The 19,500-nt window shown below is 44.7% G+C and overlaps 1 protein-coding gene across 1 annotated transcript in view; it reads right to left on the reverse strand.

Annotated features, from left to right (window-relative positions):
* Window positions 1-5,082: 5,082 nt before the first annotated feature.
* Window positions 5,083-19,500, reverse strand: part of Col22a1 (collagen type XXII alpha 1 chain) — a 247,389-nt gene continuing 232,971 nt past the window's right edge. Inside the window, exons 59-64 of the mRNA XM_020188246.2 lie at window positions 18,412-18,456; window positions 15,529-15,708; window positions 13,776-13,842; window positions 10,732-10,914; window positions 7,755-7,832; window positions 5,083-5,431 (exon numbers count right to left, since the gene is read on the reverse strand). Coding sequence (XP_020043835.2) covers window positions 5,244-5,431; window positions 7,755-7,832; window positions 10,732-10,914; window positions 13,776-13,842; window positions 15,529-15,708; window positions 18,412-18,456 — 741 coding nt within the window. The 3' untranslated portion in view covers window positions 5,083-5,243. The remainder of the gene's footprint in view (window positions 5,432-7,754; window positions 7,833-10,731; window positions 10,915-13,775; window positions 13,843-15,528; window positions 15,709-18,411; window positions 18,457-19,500) is intronic.

The following is a 19,500-nucleotide window of genomic DNA, read 5'->3' on the forward strand; positions in this document are numbered from 1 at the left end:
AGTTTAGGGTGCTGTTGTTGGCCAAGGGACCCTGCTCAGGAGCAGCAAATGGCTGTGGCCATAGGTAAGCACTCAGGCTTCCCCAGGGAACCAGTTACTAGAGGTAGCTCTGCAGGTTGCTGGAGTCTAGGTAGATGTGAGGTTGTGCAGGTGGGAGATCCACTGTGGGTTTGGAGAGAACTTGCTAGAAACCAGTTCTGACACTGGGGTACATTCTCAGCTCCTGCAGATTCCACAGGTGAAACAGTCCTGCAGTGCCCCTCATGCCTGGGAGCCTGGAGAGGACAGGAAGGAACCCTGGGGTCGCTTCCCATCTGTTGCTAGACTGTATTGCCTTAGACAGCCTTTGTGCACTCTGGTCTCAGTCCCTTGTCTGTGCTTGAGGAAGAGTGCAGAAACCATATCTAGGACCCTCTGATATCTAGCTAACTCCCTGGCTTCTGTATCCACCAGATACTCTGGTTCACCTGTCAAGTAAACTTTCTTCTTGACTCGTGCTATCTCAAAACTAACCCATTCTAGCCTAGTGTACAGTTGATTTTTTTGTCAAAATGGCCTAAGCAAGTCAACTCCAATAGGGCAGAGATTGGGGGTAAGGCAGAATTATAGGGGGTACCACAAAATTCAGTAATATTTCAATGCAAGATTTTTATAAAGTCAGAATAAATGCAAAAAGACCATAAAAAATAAAATACTACATTTTAAATAAAGACAGAATCAGGATTTTCCATTTTTCTCTCTGCTTCAGGCATGGTACAGTACCCATATTTATCCTATCTTGCCTTAAAATGCTGGCCTTCTTATCAGCTCCTGTAAACCTAACTAAAACTCTTGGGAGTCATGATCGCCTCCTCACTTATAGGCAGAGAAGTCAGGTGATTTGCCCTGGTGGCTGATATTTGGCTACAGGCCATTTCTGCCTGATTCCCCACCCCTGCACCCCTTCCTCCGTGTTTGCCTAAGGATGTCCACGGGCCCCTGCTGGACACAAGTGAACATGTTTTTACTTTTAGTCATTATATTTTCATTTGAATATGTGATAGGAAAATATTCTAACATGTTAAATGATGAATCCATAGATACTTGTAAAGAAGCCAAATTAATTAGGATATGCAGGGTGCTGAATCAAGAAAAGTAGCCAAGGTGGTTGGCAGATCGGCAGAAATGAGGGATCTGAGGCCACTTACACGCTGCTTGACTTTGGGAAAGTTTCTTCCCCTTTCAAGCTTTGATTATTTTTGCTATAGAATGGCTCAAAATCACCATGAAACCTAGACATTCTTGGACTCGGGGATTCATTTTGCTGCTGTCTCTTAATACCTCTCAGGAAATCATGGTCACATTGAGGTCAGAGCAGGTGTGTCTCTACCCCTCCTCGTTCTCTTCCCTAGACTCGTCTGCTCCTGGTTTTCATCATCCATCTTGGTTGTCCAAATCTCCTAAGACATAGTTAATGAAACCAATGCCAGGAGGCTCGGCTCCACCCAGCCCTGGAATGATGCTAGTTCAATGTCTTTCCAGGCCTGGATCTTGTGGATCCAGGAATGAGCGAACTCCCCTGGGATACTAGAAGGGGTTGGACTGTCCTCCTATCTTCTGGTTTGTCTTGTCAGCACCTCCTGACCTTCACCCTAGTAGCACCTGCTCTTGAACACCACTTATATTAGGGCTTGACTACCTACTGCTGTGTGGCCTGGGAAGACTCACTGGATGATATGTTAGGTTAAAAATAACTGACCCTTGCAATTGTAATGAACATGTCTGAGGATTCAGGCACAATAACTGACAGATGATATTTGAGTCTTCTGTAATATCCCTAGGTCAAACCATTCACAGTACTAACCAAATTAAACTAAGATTTATTTCATGTGTGTCTGTCCCCTTGTGTGTTGCCCAAGAACACTTTGTTTTGGGATTAATTGTGCACCAATCTCCCCAGACCAAATGCTCCTTGAGAATGGACCTGTGTCCCAGCACCTGGCACCATGCTTGTTGAGCTTAAGTGACATCCACTGCCACTATTCCACCCACTGAGATCTTTGGAGAATAAGGCCTGCTCAGGATGGCAGCCAGCTCTGTGCTCCCTGCCAACTTCTTTATTCTTCTGTATTCATTCCAGAAGGGAACCAAGGTGAGACCAGGCTGGACAGCCTCACAAATGTCTCCATGGCAACAGCTTGTGTGTCACACACAAAGGATCCTTGCTAGTTATGCAGCCAAAGGTCAAGTTGTCTAGGTGATGCCTTCTTCTCAAGCACATTTCTCAGAACTGAGCTGGCTAGCCTCATTTTTACTCCTTCTTTACTGAACTTCAGGGTTGTAAAGGGGAAGACAATAACATAACCAACTGGGAAGGAGGAAGAAGAAGTATAAAAATGGGAAATTGATCTAGAAACCACTGGTCTGACATCCCTTTGATTTTTATGCACTTTTACAGGCCCCAATGTCTTAAGGCAGACACACCCCTTGCACTACATTTTCTCCCTTTTTAAATGAACCTCTTAGCCAATTCCAGGATTCTAAATTGCTTCCATAACCCACTGTATACAAACACATGCAGCACATCTTACCCTGGCTCCACAGAACAGCAAGAATAAAAGTAACCTGTGACAGATGTTCACAATGGGCAAGAAGAGAAAAGGCAGAGAAACAAGCAATGACCCCCAAACAGTGCCTCCCTGGGACTGGGGGATTTGTCTTTTTTAAAATATCCTTAACAAAGATCCTGCCCAACTATGTACATATCAGTTACCAAGATTCTTTTAAGTCCCAATTCATACTTCCCTCAACTGGAGACTTTGGTATAGCCCAAAGTCTAGCCTAATATCAAGTATTAGCCTAATATCAAGAGTGAATGGCAATATAGAGTAAGGATGTTGGGTTGTAATGATGTACACTCATCAGTTGTAACAAATGTACATTACAGTACAGGATTTTGATAGTGGAGGAGGCTGTGTGTACATAGGGGCAGAAAGGTACATGGGAAAGTTCTCCCTCTTAATTTTGCTATTTATAGTCTTTCAAATCACAACAAAATATGAAAAAAACAGCAAACAGAGGTCATTGCACTTGGTCAGGGTACATATTTTATCACTATATATATGGGTGTGGGTGTGTGTAGGTAGATATCGATCTAAATACCTTCTTGTATACACATAGGTACTGGGTCTCAAACAAATTATTCCTCTTTGTGGATCATGGTCAAAAAACCTTAAAAGCCACTGGATTACAGTAATGTTGATGACCCTGAGATTTCTTCAGATAACAAATATAATGCCTCTGTGTGGTTGTGGTTAAGATAGCAGATGTGAAAGTGGCTACAAAGGTAGTCATCTTATTCCGCGTTAATGTTTCTTCCCATGGATCAGACATTCATCCACCCATCCCAGAATCAGCACCAACCAAATGAACATGAGGAACAGATGTTAGGTAGGTCTTATTTTAAAATTATTGCCATGACTTTAAAGTGAAACCTCCAACCTTTGTGGGGTGTTTATAGCCCTGACTGTTAAATCAACTGGAAGTACCTAGTACAGAGGAACACAAAGGAGGGGCTTAATGGCCAAAAACTGCAAGAGTCAGAGAATAGCTGACTACTTGGGTGAATAAGTGAATGGATGGGTGAATCAGTCAGTCAATCAGTCATTAGTCTCCCCTTGACTAAGGGGAGAACAAAGGTAGAAAGAATATTACTTAGGGCAGTGGTAAATTACTGCCCTGTAGATGCAATTTTGGTGGGATTAAGTCCTCCTGTAGCTAACTTTCTACCTTGTGACACCCCTACTTACTGTGGTCCCACATAAATATGCACACCTATAGGACCTCTTCCAAAATGAACAAATACAGACTTTCTTCTGAGTAGGGCATGGCCATGAATTACCCCAGTTAGCTCCATGCCACACAGGCATTCACTCACTTGTTCATTGAGCAAGTGCACTGAACATTTGGACCATATACAGTGATTAACAGAAGAAAAGGACTCATTCCAGTGCTTGAGGAGTTCCAGTGGACATTGGAGAGAAGAAATGAATCAAGAGGAACTGAAGGGAAACTTCATTTATTGAGCACCTGCTCTTGCCAAGTATGTCATACACACACACACACACCCTATCCCATTATTACACAGTCTGAACCCTGGAGACAAATTCCCTAGCTCTGGTCAGAGCCTTGGTCAATAGCCCACTATTATGGAAAGACAAGTGAGTGGCCCTTATTTTCTAATTGACATGATTGAAACCATGGAAGAAATTAAAGGAGTCCTACCCAGGGTTTAGAAGCAAATTCATACCCCATACTGATTTTTCAATACCAGTTTTCCCATCTTTGGCCCAGACACAGGTTCCTACAAAGCCACTGCCAATTCTTATAGCAGTATTCTTCTGCAAGCTTGCAACACTGAGGCGAACCCTGGAGCTCCCGAGTGCCAATTCTGTGCTCTCTGTGTGCATTTCCTCCAGGATGCTACAGCATTCTTAAAGTTGCAAATCCTTCCTGCTTCAGGTCTTTCTCCTGAGAAGTGGTGATTTTAGGATTATTTCTGCCTGGGCAACCTCTGGGCACAGCTGAGAACAAGCTCATTGGCCCTGTTTTTTTTTTTAATTTCCTTTAGAGGAAAGAGGTAAATTCAGCAAGTGTCTGGTTGGGGCTACATAGCACCATGAATTTTCATACAACTGGCAGCAGCACTTCACAAGGTGCTGTCAGAGAAGCCAAGAATCCTCCTCCTGTTTGCAGTCAAGCTCTCCCAGCTTCAGAGGAGAGGAGAGGTTCACAAGCATTAGCATATGAAATAACAGTAATTAATAATAATATTAATAGTTATCTGACCAGCCGGCAGCATCTGTTGGTTTTAATTATTTTGAGGTTTCTCAAGAAAATTAAAGAGAAAGGAAGAAAGGGAAGAGGGCAAGGAGGAAGGAAGGAAGGAAGAAAGGAAGGAAGGGTGGGAGGGAGGGAGGGAGGGAGGGAGAGAGAGTGGTACATTCGGCAAGTGTCAGCCCCAATGCACCTGTCTTTATTATAGACACCTGGTGATATTCTATTATCCAGCATGTCTGAAATTTGATACCTTTTCACAGGAAGGAAGGAAGGAAGGAAGGAAGGAAGGAAGGGTGGGAGAGAGAGAATAAAGGGAAGAAGGAAAAAAGGATGGAGCTGAAATGTTCCAAGGCCTCTGGCTTCCCTTCAGGCTCTAAGTTCAAGTTTCAGAAATTCACCGCAGTCTTCTGGCTTTCCGGAATCTTCTAGGGGCCCTTCACATTACCCGGCCGGGCAGCAAGGCTGGCAAAGTAGGCACACTGGGAAGGGTCACACTGTCCAGGGGGACCGGGTGGGCCTGGAGGGCCAGGATGTCCAGCTGGTCCTGTCTCCCCTTGAGGGCCAGGACTCCCTGGAAGTCCATCTTTAGCATAGCCAGGTTCCCCTGGTTGACCTGGCCAAGGGAGCAAAAGAAGCAAAGTGGTTCACATCTCTTCTGGGAGCAAAAGAGCCTGCTTTCACTGCTCACAATGGACTTGAAATGTCCTTGGAGATAACATCACCTGATTTGGTGCTCCAGTCTGAGTTATGAGCACCAGATACCAGGAGCACCTGGACATGCAAGAAACGTGCCCTTCCCTGTCTGAACTAGCACAGTGATCCAGGCACCTCTAGAGAGAGAAAATGAACAAGGGGAGGTCTAGGCGGGGACATGCTTTCCACCTGAGTCAGACGCGACACGAAAGCAGGCTTCTATGTTCTTATGTGGTTCTGGGATATGTGTCCGAACTCAGAGTTGGACACCAAGGCTTGATCTGTCACAATATACCAGTCTTTACAGATACCTGGTGACATCCCACTGTCAAATATCTAACTTGTTTCAAATCTTCTGCCTTCTTTCAGCTTCATCTACACATTAAACTTGGACCATATTAACTTAATTTTGCAAAATCATGGTCAAACACAACATCTAAGATATAAGTAAATAGCAATTATCCATACCAAAATTTTATGCTTCTATTCATCCATGTAGCAAGCATTATAAATACCATACATGATCAACCTATTTCCCTGGGAAGCTCAGTGTTAGTTGTAGTGGCCAATTCTGGCAGTGATATTCCTTATGAAGTATTAGTAAACATCTTGTCAGAATACTCCTTATAAAATAAACAAAAGGCAAATCTTAATGTATTCAGACATTTTGTGCATTCTAGTAATGCTTTGGTAAAAGTTATTTAATCTGTAATCCTGTGTACACCAACAGTTTTCAGATGGGCAGTGTTATTCATTCCTTCAACAAGGAACCACTGGAGTGTGTTTATTACCTTGACCTCACATTGGTGTAACTTGTTACAGATTACTATGTATTTCCTCTTCTAAATGGTTTCTCTCTTGTCTTTGTATCTAAATTTGTAATCACACTATTTAGAAAATATTTCTTATAACTTATTTGAAAGTAGGCAAACTGTAAAAAAGTATAGAGTATATCTATCTTCTCTAATAAAAATAATAGTATGTGCATATTTTAGCAAAATGGGAAAATCCTGAAAGAATAAATACTAAAATTAAAATTACCTATAGGCCCAAAATTCATAAATGACCTCAGGTAAGCATATGTATTAGAATTAAAATTTAAACTGCAGAGTGTTTGATAACACAGAGTTGCATTTCTTCTGCACTAGCACTTGCTCTTGCAGCATGACTGCTACACTCTGGAGATTTACCAATACAGCCACCAGGCAGGATAGTCAACTTGTCCCCATATTCCCAGGCATGTTGAATTCCAGAGCTGAAGGTGTCATAACCCGGGACCACCTCAGACACAGGACAGGTTACCACCTACCACAGGACTATTCTCAGGAATACTAACGGGACATGAACAAGTGCATAGAGAAAGAAAGAGTTTCATGTTCAAGTGAGTTTGGAAAACATGGGGTTAAATGAAACAAATGGGCCTGACATGGTGGCTCACTACTGTAATACCAGGAATCCAGGAAGTGGAGATTGTGAGGACTGAAATTTAAGGCCAGTCCAGGCAAAAAGTTAGTGAGACCCCCATGTGAGAAAAAGCAATCCCAATTACACAGGAGGCACAGGTAGGAAGATGGCAGTCAGAGGCTGACCCTAGATAAAAAGTGTGAAACTCTACCTAAAAAATAAATTAAAGCAAAAAGGGATGGCAACATGGCTCAATGGTAAAGTGTTTGCCTAGCAGACTCATACCCTGAGCTCAAAACCAGTACTACCAAAAATAAAATGAGCATTTTTCTTACCATGCTCCTTAGTTCTTCTAATAAGTTAATACACACAAGGAATGTTCCAAAGGGAGATACATCCCCAGCATGCCTGGACCTATTTAACCCTAAGTATTGATTCCCTTAGGACCATTTCTCAGGATTTTTGGTCATTTACTATTATTTTTATTGGTATATAATAATTGTACACTTATGGGTACAATGGATTCTTTCAGGACATGTATACAATGTGTAATGATCAAATCAGAGCAATTAGCATAACTTCAAACATTTATCATTTCTTTGTGTTGGGAACATTAAATCCTTTCTTCTAGCTATTTTGATACAGTCAGTAAGTTATCAGAGTTCTGATTCATGAAGTACACCTCAAGAACTTCAGAAACACTTGATAAAAAGTAAGTGATGTGTGTTCTGGTCAGTTGAACCCAGCCCGTTTTTGAGTCCCATGTGGCCACAGGCAGGAACACCAAGTGTGTTTATTGTAAATGTCTACCCACCCCTCAGACATCAGATACTTCGTACCTGGGATTCCAGGGGGTCCCATCTCGCCTCGGAGTCCAACTCCAGGTACACCTGGGTCACCTTTGACTCCTCGCTCACCTGGTGAGAAAAACATGGACCTTTATTAGTGGAGACCCATGGCAAAGTTAGAGACAGGGAGTCCTGGTCTTCAAGCACAACCCCATGCTACTACAGGGTCAACTCTAAACTACCCTAACACACACACTCCCCCACCCTATACTCTGGTTTCCATTCACACACACACACACACACACACACACACACACACACACACACACTCACATATACACAAACATACATACCTGCTCCAACTCAGGATATGCATATGTGAACACACACTCAAATATACAAATTTACAAAAATGTTCATTTGAGCACTCATCTACCCAGTCACCCACACTAGTAAATTTACACACACTCTCATGTACACACACAGACTCAATCACACACATTCCCCTCCACACACACATAAGCACACATGCATGCCCCCATTCATGTCTGCACTTCCCCATGTTCTCAAAGCATTTTATCTGAACCTTCATGGAGCAAGAACTCAGTGGTAAGTGAACAAATTCAACATGCTAGCTGACATGGGTACATGCAATAGTAACCCAGATCTATTCTCAAGAAGTGTGAAATCTAATAAGCTAGATGAAACAGGACACAAAAAACATAATGTGATAAATACCATCCTAAGAACTTAAAAAATGACATATATTTAGAGGAGAGGGGGACCATTCCCTCTGGCAGGATATTTAGAAGATATTTGATTTAAGATTTAGGATTTGATTAAATTGTCTCTCTCAACTCTTTTTTCAGAATTCACTATTTTGCCATGTCATTTACAAAATACCTCCTGCATGCATCATACGTTTTTTTTGTAATCCAAATTTAAATTCTGCTAGTTCATGGAATCCTTAGACCACTCACTTCTACTACTTTAGTCGTTACATTTCATCAGGATTCTGACACAGTCCAATGTTTTCTGCATTTTATGCTTTCTTATGGCTAATCACTTCATATATTTTGTTTTATGGATTAATACGAGTAGGTTTAGGACACACAAATTTAACAAAAAGCCTTTCCAACAGAAGAAAGTTTCTAGGGAATGAATGGATAAGTAAAAGGACATTGGAGGTCAAAAGTGACAGATGCAAGGGTCATTCATTTCCTTAACTCCGGGTCACCCAGAGGCGGCTGAAATGACACCACACCCCCTGTGCCTTCCTCATCAGAAGGGAGTGGTTTTCAGGCTAGGAGTCTGGCGTCATGCTTCCTCTATGCTCTTCACATCAGCCTCCCTGAAGACAGTCAGTGTTAATCTGCTTGCGAGAGAGTGGTAGGCTCTTTCCCTTAAAGGAGAGACCTACTGCTGTCCAGAGCTCCAGTGGCCAGTTGTGTCACTCTTCCTGAGAGCTGGACAATTAGTGGTCAATTTTAACTACAGTTCAAAGAGTTAGACTTCTCCCCAAAAATCAATGAACCAATAAAGAAGTGGGCAACTGAACTAAACAGAACTTTTTCTAAGGAAGAAATCCAAATGGCCAAAAACACATGAAAAAAATGCTCACCTTCCCTGGCCATAAAGGAAAGGCAAATCAAAATCACATTAAGATTCCACCTCATCCCTGTTAGAATAGCTATCATGAAGAGCACTACCAACAACAAATGCTGGCGAGGATGCAGGGAAAAAGGAACCCTCATACACTGCTGGTGGGAATGGAAGCTAGTACAAACACTTTGGAAAAAAATATGGAGGCTTCTTAAAAAACTGAACATAGATCTGCTATGTGATCCAGCAATCCCACTCCTAGGGACATACCCAAAGGAATGTGACTCAGGCTATTACAAAAGCACCTGCACACTCACGTTTATTACAGCACTATTCACAATAGCCAAGCTATGGAAACAGTTAAGATGCCCCACCATCAACAAATGAATCAAGAAAATGCAGAATTTATATACAATGGAATTTTATTCACCCACAAAAAGAATGAAATTTTGTCATTCGCTAGTAAATGGATGGAACTGGAGAACATCATCTTAAGTGAAGTTAGCCAGGCTCAGAAAATTGCATGTTCTCCCACATATGTGGATTAGAAGCCTAAAACAAATGCAGTAATATTATTGGCCATGGGTCACACACTACGGGGAGAACACACACAGGAGAAATAGGGAAAGGAAAAGAAACCTAAACCTTGAATGTGGTTGATGTGCTCCCTGTTGAGGAGCAAATAAAGTGATCTTAAACTGTCAGAGGCCACTATGGGAAGGGGACCAGGAAGTAGCAAAGAGGTCCGGTAGAGATGAACCAATGTGGATTGCAATCCACAAGTGCATGGAAGCAAAGCTAGGAATCTCTCTGTATAGCTATCATTATCCTGAACTAGCAAAAATGAGATGTCTCTCTTATTATCTCTTATGTTTTCTCTTCAACAAAATTGAAGAAGACGTTGGAACAGGTTCTGCCTGGAAGCTAGGGGGCAGTTAGGGAGGGGTGGGGGGAAAGGTGGCACAAACAATGCATACACATGTAAATATGAAAATGATAAAATAAAAGGAGAAGAGAATTAAAATGTAGAAAGAAACAAACAAAAAGGAAGCCAGCATTTAACGCCCAGTACACAGAGATTAAATGTCCTATTCTTGTGTCAGTTGTATCTTGGGTGGGGAAAAGAGGAGATCATTTGTATTTACCAACTGAAACTTGAGTAGGGGAGATGAAGAAAGAACAAGAAAGTAGGAGGGAATCGATTCAATCTTTTTAGCAGAAGAATATTTTTGCAAAAATGTCAAGTATGAAAATCTCTTAAACATATGAAGAAATTACATGACGCCAAAATTCAGGGTGTTCATCAAGCTAGAGGAAATGGGAGCAGAATGAATAATGCAGGATCCATGGAGTGTGCACCTCACACCAAGTTCCTCCTCAGTCCTCATGAGTCTATCAAACACCCGTCTTCCTTGTGTACACTCACCTTTGGGACCTATTGGTCCCGAGGGTCCTTCTAAACCTCCCTGGCCAGGTCGGCCTGGCTCCCCAGTGGGGCCTGCTCGACCTGGAAGCCCATCTTTTCCAGGAGGACCTGGGGGCCCAGGTCTGCCTTGAGGGGCCTTCACGTGTGCTGGAGGCATCTGGGTCAAGAGGTAGGCGAGTTTGGCTATGGAATGGGAAAAACAGAGACTTTTCATGAAGAGTGGATAGGTGACAACGGTTGGAATGGCAGCAGTTTGCTGCAAAGCTAGGAACTCAGGGGACAAATACAACCGTAAAAACAAAAGTGAGAACACCACCATCGGCACACACACACACAACACATGTGCAGCATCTGTACGCAAACTTCTGCCTGGGCAGGCTACAGGATGACTCAGCCAGTGGTGACTGTCACTGTCCTTGCAGCCTGGCTGCCTGGGCAGGATCCCAAGGTGGAGAAGGGACCACAGGCAGCCACTGACAGCCTTGCAGCCTTGGTCAGCCACTGGACCTCTCTCAGCCTTGGTTTCCTATTCTGTAAAAGGGAGACAATGAAGTAACACTACTTCACCAGCAGGTGTGAGGATGGAATAAGTGAGATTATTCCAATAAAACAGTGGCAGCTAGAATCAGCACTGGTAGTGGCAAAACTGCCAATGAAAGCAGCAACAGTGTCAACAGCAGCAGCAGAATCAGCAGCGATGGTATTGGTAGTGTTGCAGAGCTGAAGGAGTACTAGCCGTCCTGCCAGCAGTAGTAACAGCACTGGAAGTGGCAGTGTTAATGGCAGCAGTATTATCAGGTTTGGCAGCAGCGGTGTTAACAGTAGTCTCAGCAATAGCATAGCACCGACAGTCACACTGCCAGTAGCACTGGGAGTAGTTACAGTAGTACTACCGCTGGCAGGTTGGGCAGTACGAGCAGTATGGACAAAAAGCAGTAGTAATAGTCCTGGCAGCAATAGTGCCACAAGCGTGAGCACGAGTAGTAGCAGCAGTAACCATGGTACTGGTAGCATCTGCAATAGCACTGACAGTAGCGATATCGGCAGCAGTGGTGGTATACTCTTCCTGGTGATGGGAACAGTATTGGCAGTGTTAGCCACAGCAGTAGCAGTTGACGTAATTTTCAGTTGGGGAAACTGAGGCCTAGTGGGTGTAAGTGGATTATGTAAACTGCTTAGTGAGTTTTTCTTTCTGATTGTCAAATTCCTCATCTTAAACCAAAGGGTAGATTTGCTGGTCATTAAGGATGCTTACATGTCTACAGTACGAAAATTATAGAATTAATTCGAAACATAAAGGTCCAACTGCTGGCCTGGTTTGCCTTTCTGTTGGGCAAAGGATTTGATGGCCACCAAGAGACACTTTTGTTAGCAGTCACAGAAAATCAGGTCCAAATGTCCATCCTGTGGATGTGTGTACCAGCATTTTAGCACTAGAACCAAGGAAGACTGGGGTCCTATCACTGCCTGGCTGATTCTTCCCTCCTACAGCTCATTTGCAGGGCACCAAGAGGATGTGCCCTCTACTTCTGTGACCTTGGCAATTTGCTCAGCTTCTCCGGAACTTGATTTTCCCATCTTTAAAGTGCAGTTGATGCTCAGTTCTCATAGTGTGGAAGAAAGGATTTGACTCAGCAGAAGCTCCATGCAGACCAGTTCAAAAGAGGTCTTATCCTAGCTCTTCGCTGGAAACTCCACAAGGGAAGAGACAGTTCTGTCTTTAACAAATCGAACACCCAGGAGGCTGACTTGGAGATCTCCACACACATCCTTTAAGCTTGTTACAACCAGCAGGGCACACATCCCAGCCTCATCTCCGTCCTTCCCTCACCTCCCTCACTTTTACAGCCCTCCCCTTGCTGTCTGCTCCTGGTAATGCTCTTTTGCTCTCTTGTGCATGGACATGGGCTATATTCACCTGAACTCCAAAGGGGCAAAGAACAGGGTCACCTTTTTTACTTCTGTGTCTTCATATACAGCGTACATGAGAGGTGCAAAATAACTGCGACACAGATACACTATAACAGCAGCCTCCCCTTTTGCCCATTTCTGCCTAGAAAGTAGAGATTTTTCTGTTTTTCTGCAAACAGTATCATCTGTGAGTTTTTTCTCTTAAGCCTCTACTGCAGAGAAAGCGGAAAAGGTAATTATTCAAGTGGATTTGGTGGTGCAAAACATCCAACTAGAGTGTGAAGCCAGCCATACACCTCCAGCTCTTCAGCCTTAGGTAAGTTGCTCAATATCTCTGCTCCTTGCCATCCCTCAAACAATCATGTGTGTGCCCATGCTGAGACACCCTCTTGTCTCTGAGGAAGTGAGGAAGCCCACACGTTGATGTTAGTGCTGCTACCATTCTACCGTCCCTCCCCAGCAGCTGCTAGGCACCAGACCCAGGCTGGATAAGGGATTTAGCAATAAATCAAATACTGAAGATTAAAGCACTGTGCATTCCCGTTCCTCTTGGGGTCTTCCCATGTGGTGTTCCAAAGGTGTAGGGTCTCATTCCATCTTTCAACCTGAAACTCACATGGCCCTTCCTTAGGAAGTCTTCCTTCTCCATTCTCTGCCTCTGGGCTATCTTAGGAATACTCACCTATCCTTTTCCAATGTCCTCTGTGCCAAAGTAAGATACAGAACTTTTCTTATGGAACTGAAGTTGTTTTGTCTATTTACTGATCTATCTCTTCCCCTAGACTCTGAGTTCCATGAGGTCCACACAGGCCTCCACAAATCATTGGATTAGATAAATGATTGAAGGCACAGAGTGTACAAACTATCACGGCAGAGTGGACTACAGAGGATGGGCTCTCCTTCACTAGAGGCCATCAAGCAGAAACTGAAGGCCCACTAAGGAGCTCTGCAGAGGGATCCAGAGTGTCGATTAACAGCTGACCAGTCTTCTGCATGCTCCTCAGCCTTGCTACCCCACATTTGTTTGTCCCTAGAGTGTTTTTCAAACTAGACACATAAATACTGAAGGATGCACACAAGGACTGTTCCATGGGGCTCCTACCTGAAGTCTGAAATAAAGTCAAGCTACTCACTTTCCAGCTGCTTCCCAAGTTCTTCCTGAATCAGCCGCCTCAGGGTGTCCAGGGATGGAGATTCGCCCTAGGGGGCAGGGGAAGTAGAGTTTTATTCCTCTTCCCAGAGGGCTTAGGGAACCAAGAAGCTCCTGGGTAACCTATACACAGAGAAGCACATCCTCTGTCTAGTCCCTTACACATTACAGTCCCTTCCTCCACCTCATCAGCAGACAGCACCATGACCTTTGGCACAGTGACCTGGACACTGGGCTCCCTGAGCCACTATTGCCCTTCCCTCCAAAATCTCCAGCTCATTCACTGGATTTCCTTCTGGCACAAACCAATGTGCTTATGAATTCACTCTCATGTTCTTCCCGGTACAGGGCTTTGGTGGTGTGTGCCCAGTCTCCCTCTGCCACAGCCCTGTTCACCAGAGCACAAGTTATAGGCTGCCTCATGCATGAACTTATGTTTGACTCTCTGGCCTGGCCTCTTGGACCCTCTGGTTCCTAGAGTCCATTTTGTCCTGCTCTGGTCACTGCTAGCTCTAAGCAACTGTCTGATAAAGTCCTGATGCTTGGTCCAAAGAAGATGAAGCGTTTATCAAAGAGGCAGATGCTATCTCCAAGCTCACACATGGCAGGGATTCTGAGAAGGACCTAGGAAAGCAGTCTTCATCCCCCATTGAGCTCACCCTTTCTGTCTTACTCCTCCAGGGCAACATCTCCCCTCAAGGATGGGGTCCTACTGTACTCATCTCTGTTGCCCTAGCACCTGGAATAGAATGGATTCTATTTCCTTGTTCTCTTATTCTTAATCTTTAGTGACAGCCTCAGACATCCCATCACTACTCACAGCAGCAGGTCATGGAAAACTTGGCAAGGTACCAAGCGAGCTTTGGAAGCCAATTGAGTCCTCCTTCCTTGCACCTAAACTTGGACAGGAGGCAGGTCCTGGCTGCCCAGCCTCTTTCAGGGTGGCCAAAACTCAGACTAACTACAGCCACCAGAAGTTGATGAAACCACAGAGCATCAGAGTTAGCAGGAGTCAACCATCCCATGCATTGTGAACATAACCAAGTGGGCCATGGAGGGGGAATGGGACTTCACAGGGCCTCTGAGACCAACCTTATCAGCACACCCATGAAGGAAACCTGGCTTTTATCATCTTATAGCCAATGTGCCTATATTACAAGGTCATGTAAATAAGAGTTCTGCCACTAAAATAAAATATGCTAAAAGAAAGAAGAAAATACTACTCTAAACCAGCCTTTCTTTTTTACATTCAGCAAAAAAAAAAAAAATGAATGGAAGAATGAATATCCAGGAAGGCATAGAACAGTAAGGCAAAGTAGAAAATGGATGGCAAGCCATCCCACAGCGAAGCTCAAGTCATGATAGCCCATCTGCTCAGTCACTTTTTGCACAGGGTCCTGGAGCAAAAGGGTTTTAAAGCCCAAGGAATGAAGCATTGAGACTTACTGCCCCTGGGACAGAAGGCTGGACAGAGGGCCTCTATTTCTGAGCATCTCTTGATTACTGAAACAAGATGGTAACTGGATATTCCACCTAATCATAACAAGTTAAAAATCATTTTCTCATTCTTCTTTGCAGCAAGGAAAGGGCAGGCTCAGAGAAGGGACGTAACCTGTCTCCTGTCGCATAACCAGTTACCAGTGGCCTGGGATCTGCCACCTGCTCCCCGTGAAGTTCACACACTTCCCTGACTTCCCCCCAAGTCCTCAGCAGCCCCACATAATGTAGCACCTTACCCTCAGTCCTGGAAACCCTGGCTGGCCTGGAGGCCCCGGGGGCCCGGCTGGTCCACTCTCTCCAGGTGGCCCTTGGAGGCCCATAAGGCCTGTGTGGCCTTTATGACCTGGAATCCCAGGGTCTCCAGGCTGGCCCTTCCCACCAGGAAGTCCTTTGTCCCCTTTGATCCCGGGATCTCCCTAGAAAGAAGAGAAGGGTATCAGAGAGTGGGTTCAGGATGGAAGGTGACCACACATGATAGGCAAGTGCTACTGCTGGAGGTCCTGTCCTCTGACTCCTGGGATACTGTGACTTGATTATGCAGAACATGCCACAGAGTTATAGAGGTTTGGAAAAGAACTTTAATTACCAAGTTCCAATCAGAATGGAAACCACTCATGTGGCTATCATCTAGGGGAAGAAAGAAATGGTTCACCCATGTAGCAGAGTACACTGCAATATTAGAACATGAGGAGACTTGCCAGGGACAAGGTTAAGGTTCATTATTAAGGGAAATATTTGAGGTGCTGAACAGTATCCACCGAATTTAAAAAGTGGGGAGGGATAAAAATCTGTACTATATTTGCTTGGTATACATAAAATATTGTGGCAGGCAACATTGGTGGTTAATTGTAAGCCATGGGGAAGAATGGGTGGGAACACCACTATCACTTTTTAATCTTAAGAATTTCTCAATCCCAGGCTGTACCCCAAAAGTGCAGCTCTTGGTCTGATTAGAGAAGGCTGCTGGGCCATACAGACTGACGTCCATGCAGCCAGCCCACTCCTGGTGTGGTTTTGTCCTCCATCAGCTGCAGAAGAGTGCCCTATCTCACCAGATACCCCCACACCTCTCCCTCGGCTCCAGTGAGTTCATGGAAGATGATTTCATGGAGCACCCACTGTCTGGGACCCTTTCTCCCCACCTGATCCAGACACTGAAGTACTGGATCAGTGACTTGGGAATATGGCAACCCCTGGGCAAGGAGTCCAGTGCTCAGCACTTGGGTAGTACAGTGTTTCTGGCCAGTGAGCTCTGGCAGCCAGTGGGTCTGTAAACATGGTAGTCACATTAATGGCCTCAGAGTGTAATGGGATTCTAGTACTAGGATATAGCAGACAGAGGGAGGAATAGGGAGAAATGGAAGAGAAACAAGATAGTAACTGGAAATGTGGCACAGCCATGGTTATGGCTGGAGCCTCTGAGAAAGAAGACTATATGGTTCTGAAACCATCTCCAGTATGAGTACTTAAGTGGAGAACTGCAGGACAAAAACCATGGAGAAAGCTGAGGAAGCTAAAAGCAAAGGTATATGCATGTTTACAACACTCCTGGATTCTGTATGAACAGACTCTTAGGAAAGATTAAAAAAAGAAAAAAGAAAAACAGGTACAGGCAGAGGCCTAGGAAAGGGGAGGAGGCTGCTTAAGGGGTAAGATGGAAGAGACCCATGACTTCCACTGCTTTTCCTTTTTTGTAGTTTTCATTATTTGACTATGTCCCTGCATTAGTTTTAAATTTTTAACAAGGGTGAACATGATTAAAGTATATCATACGCATGTATGGAACTATCATAATGAAACCCCCAGTCTAATTAATATATGGTAATAAAAATTTGAACAATAATCACAAAATCAGTGCACTAAAAAATTAACTTATCTAGACTCAAGGGAGTCACCGCAGTTTTCCAGGTATGATGCATTTCATGAGGACACAGCAATCCATGGTGATCTTGAATTCATTTCTATAAAAGCCCTAATCCATTAGATGCCAGTCCCCACCACACACACTGCACCACATTTCCTACTCATGAAGTGTCTTCATGTCACTTTGCGGTAAGAGGACTTGTCCCCTATTTCAAATGTCCCAGGAGTATAAAGGAATGGGGAGTCTAAGGGCTCCGTGGCAGTGGTCCCAGAAACCACTTAACAGAAGAAAGACAAGCTCTCTGATTATTGATCAGATGTTAGTGAAGAGATTCCTGTGTGTGTCTGAATTTCCTGGCTCCCAATCAAAATGCCAGTCCATTCTCTGCAGCAATGGCTTCCACGGGCACCTGAGTGACACACTGATTGAAGAACCAATGCCTTCTCAACCACAGCCATGCTCAGGCTCCATCACTGAGGAACCAACAGTCATGGACAGTGGGATCAAAGCCATTGGAAGGAGAAAGGGGCAAAGGTGAGCCGCCTTAGACCCTGCTTCCACATAGCTCTCCTGGTTGCAGGAGAAGCCTGCCAGCCCACCCATTCAACTTGCAAAGAAAGCAGAGATAAATTCTTTGAAGAACCTTAAGAAACAAGCAGGAGTGGAGTGGGGTTGGCAATGATATCCAAAGGCAGGACCGTGGGCAAATGAGATGTGTCAAGCCACTAAAGGGAGCAGCAGTCTTGTGAGTGTGAGGACGCTCCCTGTCCCCCTGCAGCTTTTCTGCAGGGAAAATGACCCCCCATTGTTTTTTTGAGAAATGAAATGTAAAGAAAGGCTTTCTGAGCGTGGCGCCAAGACGACTCATTATGGGAAAATCTGTTCCCTTGTCACCTCCAGTGACAAATCTGGCTCCCAGCAAATTGGCACTAGGGGAGCCAGGCACATCATGCACACACATTCGCACATAGCCAGAAGGGAATCTGTCAAAGTCTCCCAACACTTGCCTTTGCATTTGTAATTATGATCATGATTTTATTTCTCAAAATCACAACCAAAAGAAAAGGAAAGAAACACTGCCTATAATAATATTGGGGAGAAAAAGCCACCGCCCCTTGGGCTTGAGATATTCCAGGGAACAGAAGTCACTACATGAGATGGCTGGCCAGTAGGGCAAATGCCAGCTTCAAAGTCCCCTTGCCACTTTGCAAAAGTCACATTAAGGTTACTCAAGGTGACTGTACTCCCCACTTACCCTTTCTCCTTTGGTTCCTGGCTCTCCAGGCTTCCCAGGGGTCCCCTGCAATTAGATAAGAGGACTGTGGTCATTTCTTCAGGGCCATCTGTGCTGGCAGTTTGTTTTATTGGTTCTTCCACACAACTGTGTCTGATGACAAGAGATCTAAGAGCTCTTATCTGATTTCTCCATATGGGATTGGTCACTTGTTCTTTACTCCTTTTTTCCTGCCCCTGCCCACCCCTGACCAAGATGGTGCCAGCCCATAGTCGAGCTTCTGTCACTTCCTCCTCTACCTCTGTCAGGATAAACCCCACCTCCCTTGGCATACCCCCGTGGGATGATATGAATTGACCTTTGATAAATTCTTATTGCCATTGGGGCCCTGGCTGACTTTGACTGGAGAGTCAAACCAACGATCTTGGGTCCCCAACACAGGTAGCATGTCCATCTGACATTTCCTGGCCTCTGCTGGTCATCTTCCCTGTGCCTGTGGCATGCTCCCACCTTCTGCCCAGGCCTTGCCTCAGACCTCTCCTCCAGGAAGCTACCTACCCCTGCCCAGCCAGCACATAAAGAGCAGCACTTTTCTAGCTTCCCACAGCATCAGGAGAGCACTCACAGCAGAAATGAGGAATACACCTTTACAGTCTCCACTGCTGGGATACCCAATTTAAAAATACCAAGACCAGGGCTTACTACTGGGGGTGCAAGTTCAGCCCAGAGGCTGGTGTCCCTTAACCAGGAAGACAGAACCTACATTGGTTTGAGAAAGCAAACATACTTTTGAGCTCTTCTGAGCCTAACCAAATCTGCCACCCCCATCCAGAAACATCCATCCCATGCCCTTGTGCAAGTGACACCTGAGCCCTGTGACGCATTCAGAGGAGCCGGGAAGGTATGGTCCTTGTCCTCAGGGCGTGCACAGCCTCACTCAGAAGCAGACATGGGCACAACTGATTCTAATACATTGACAGAGGGTTTGACTTCTGTTACAGAGGCTCAAGAAGGTCCGATGGGAGCCCTGGGGAGAAAGAGCGTGACATTGCCTGCTGGGAAGAACATGCCTGGAAGATCAGATGGGCTCCAACAGGGAGGGGAGGTGGG

Source organism: Castor canadensis, chromosome 3 (assembly GCF_047511655.1).
Source record: "Castor canadensis chromosome 3, mCasCan1.hap1v2, whole genome shotgun sequence".
In the NCBI taxonomy this organism is placed as follows: domain Eukaryota; kingdom Metazoa; phylum Chordata; class Mammalia; order Rodentia; family Castoridae; genus Castor; species Castor canadensis.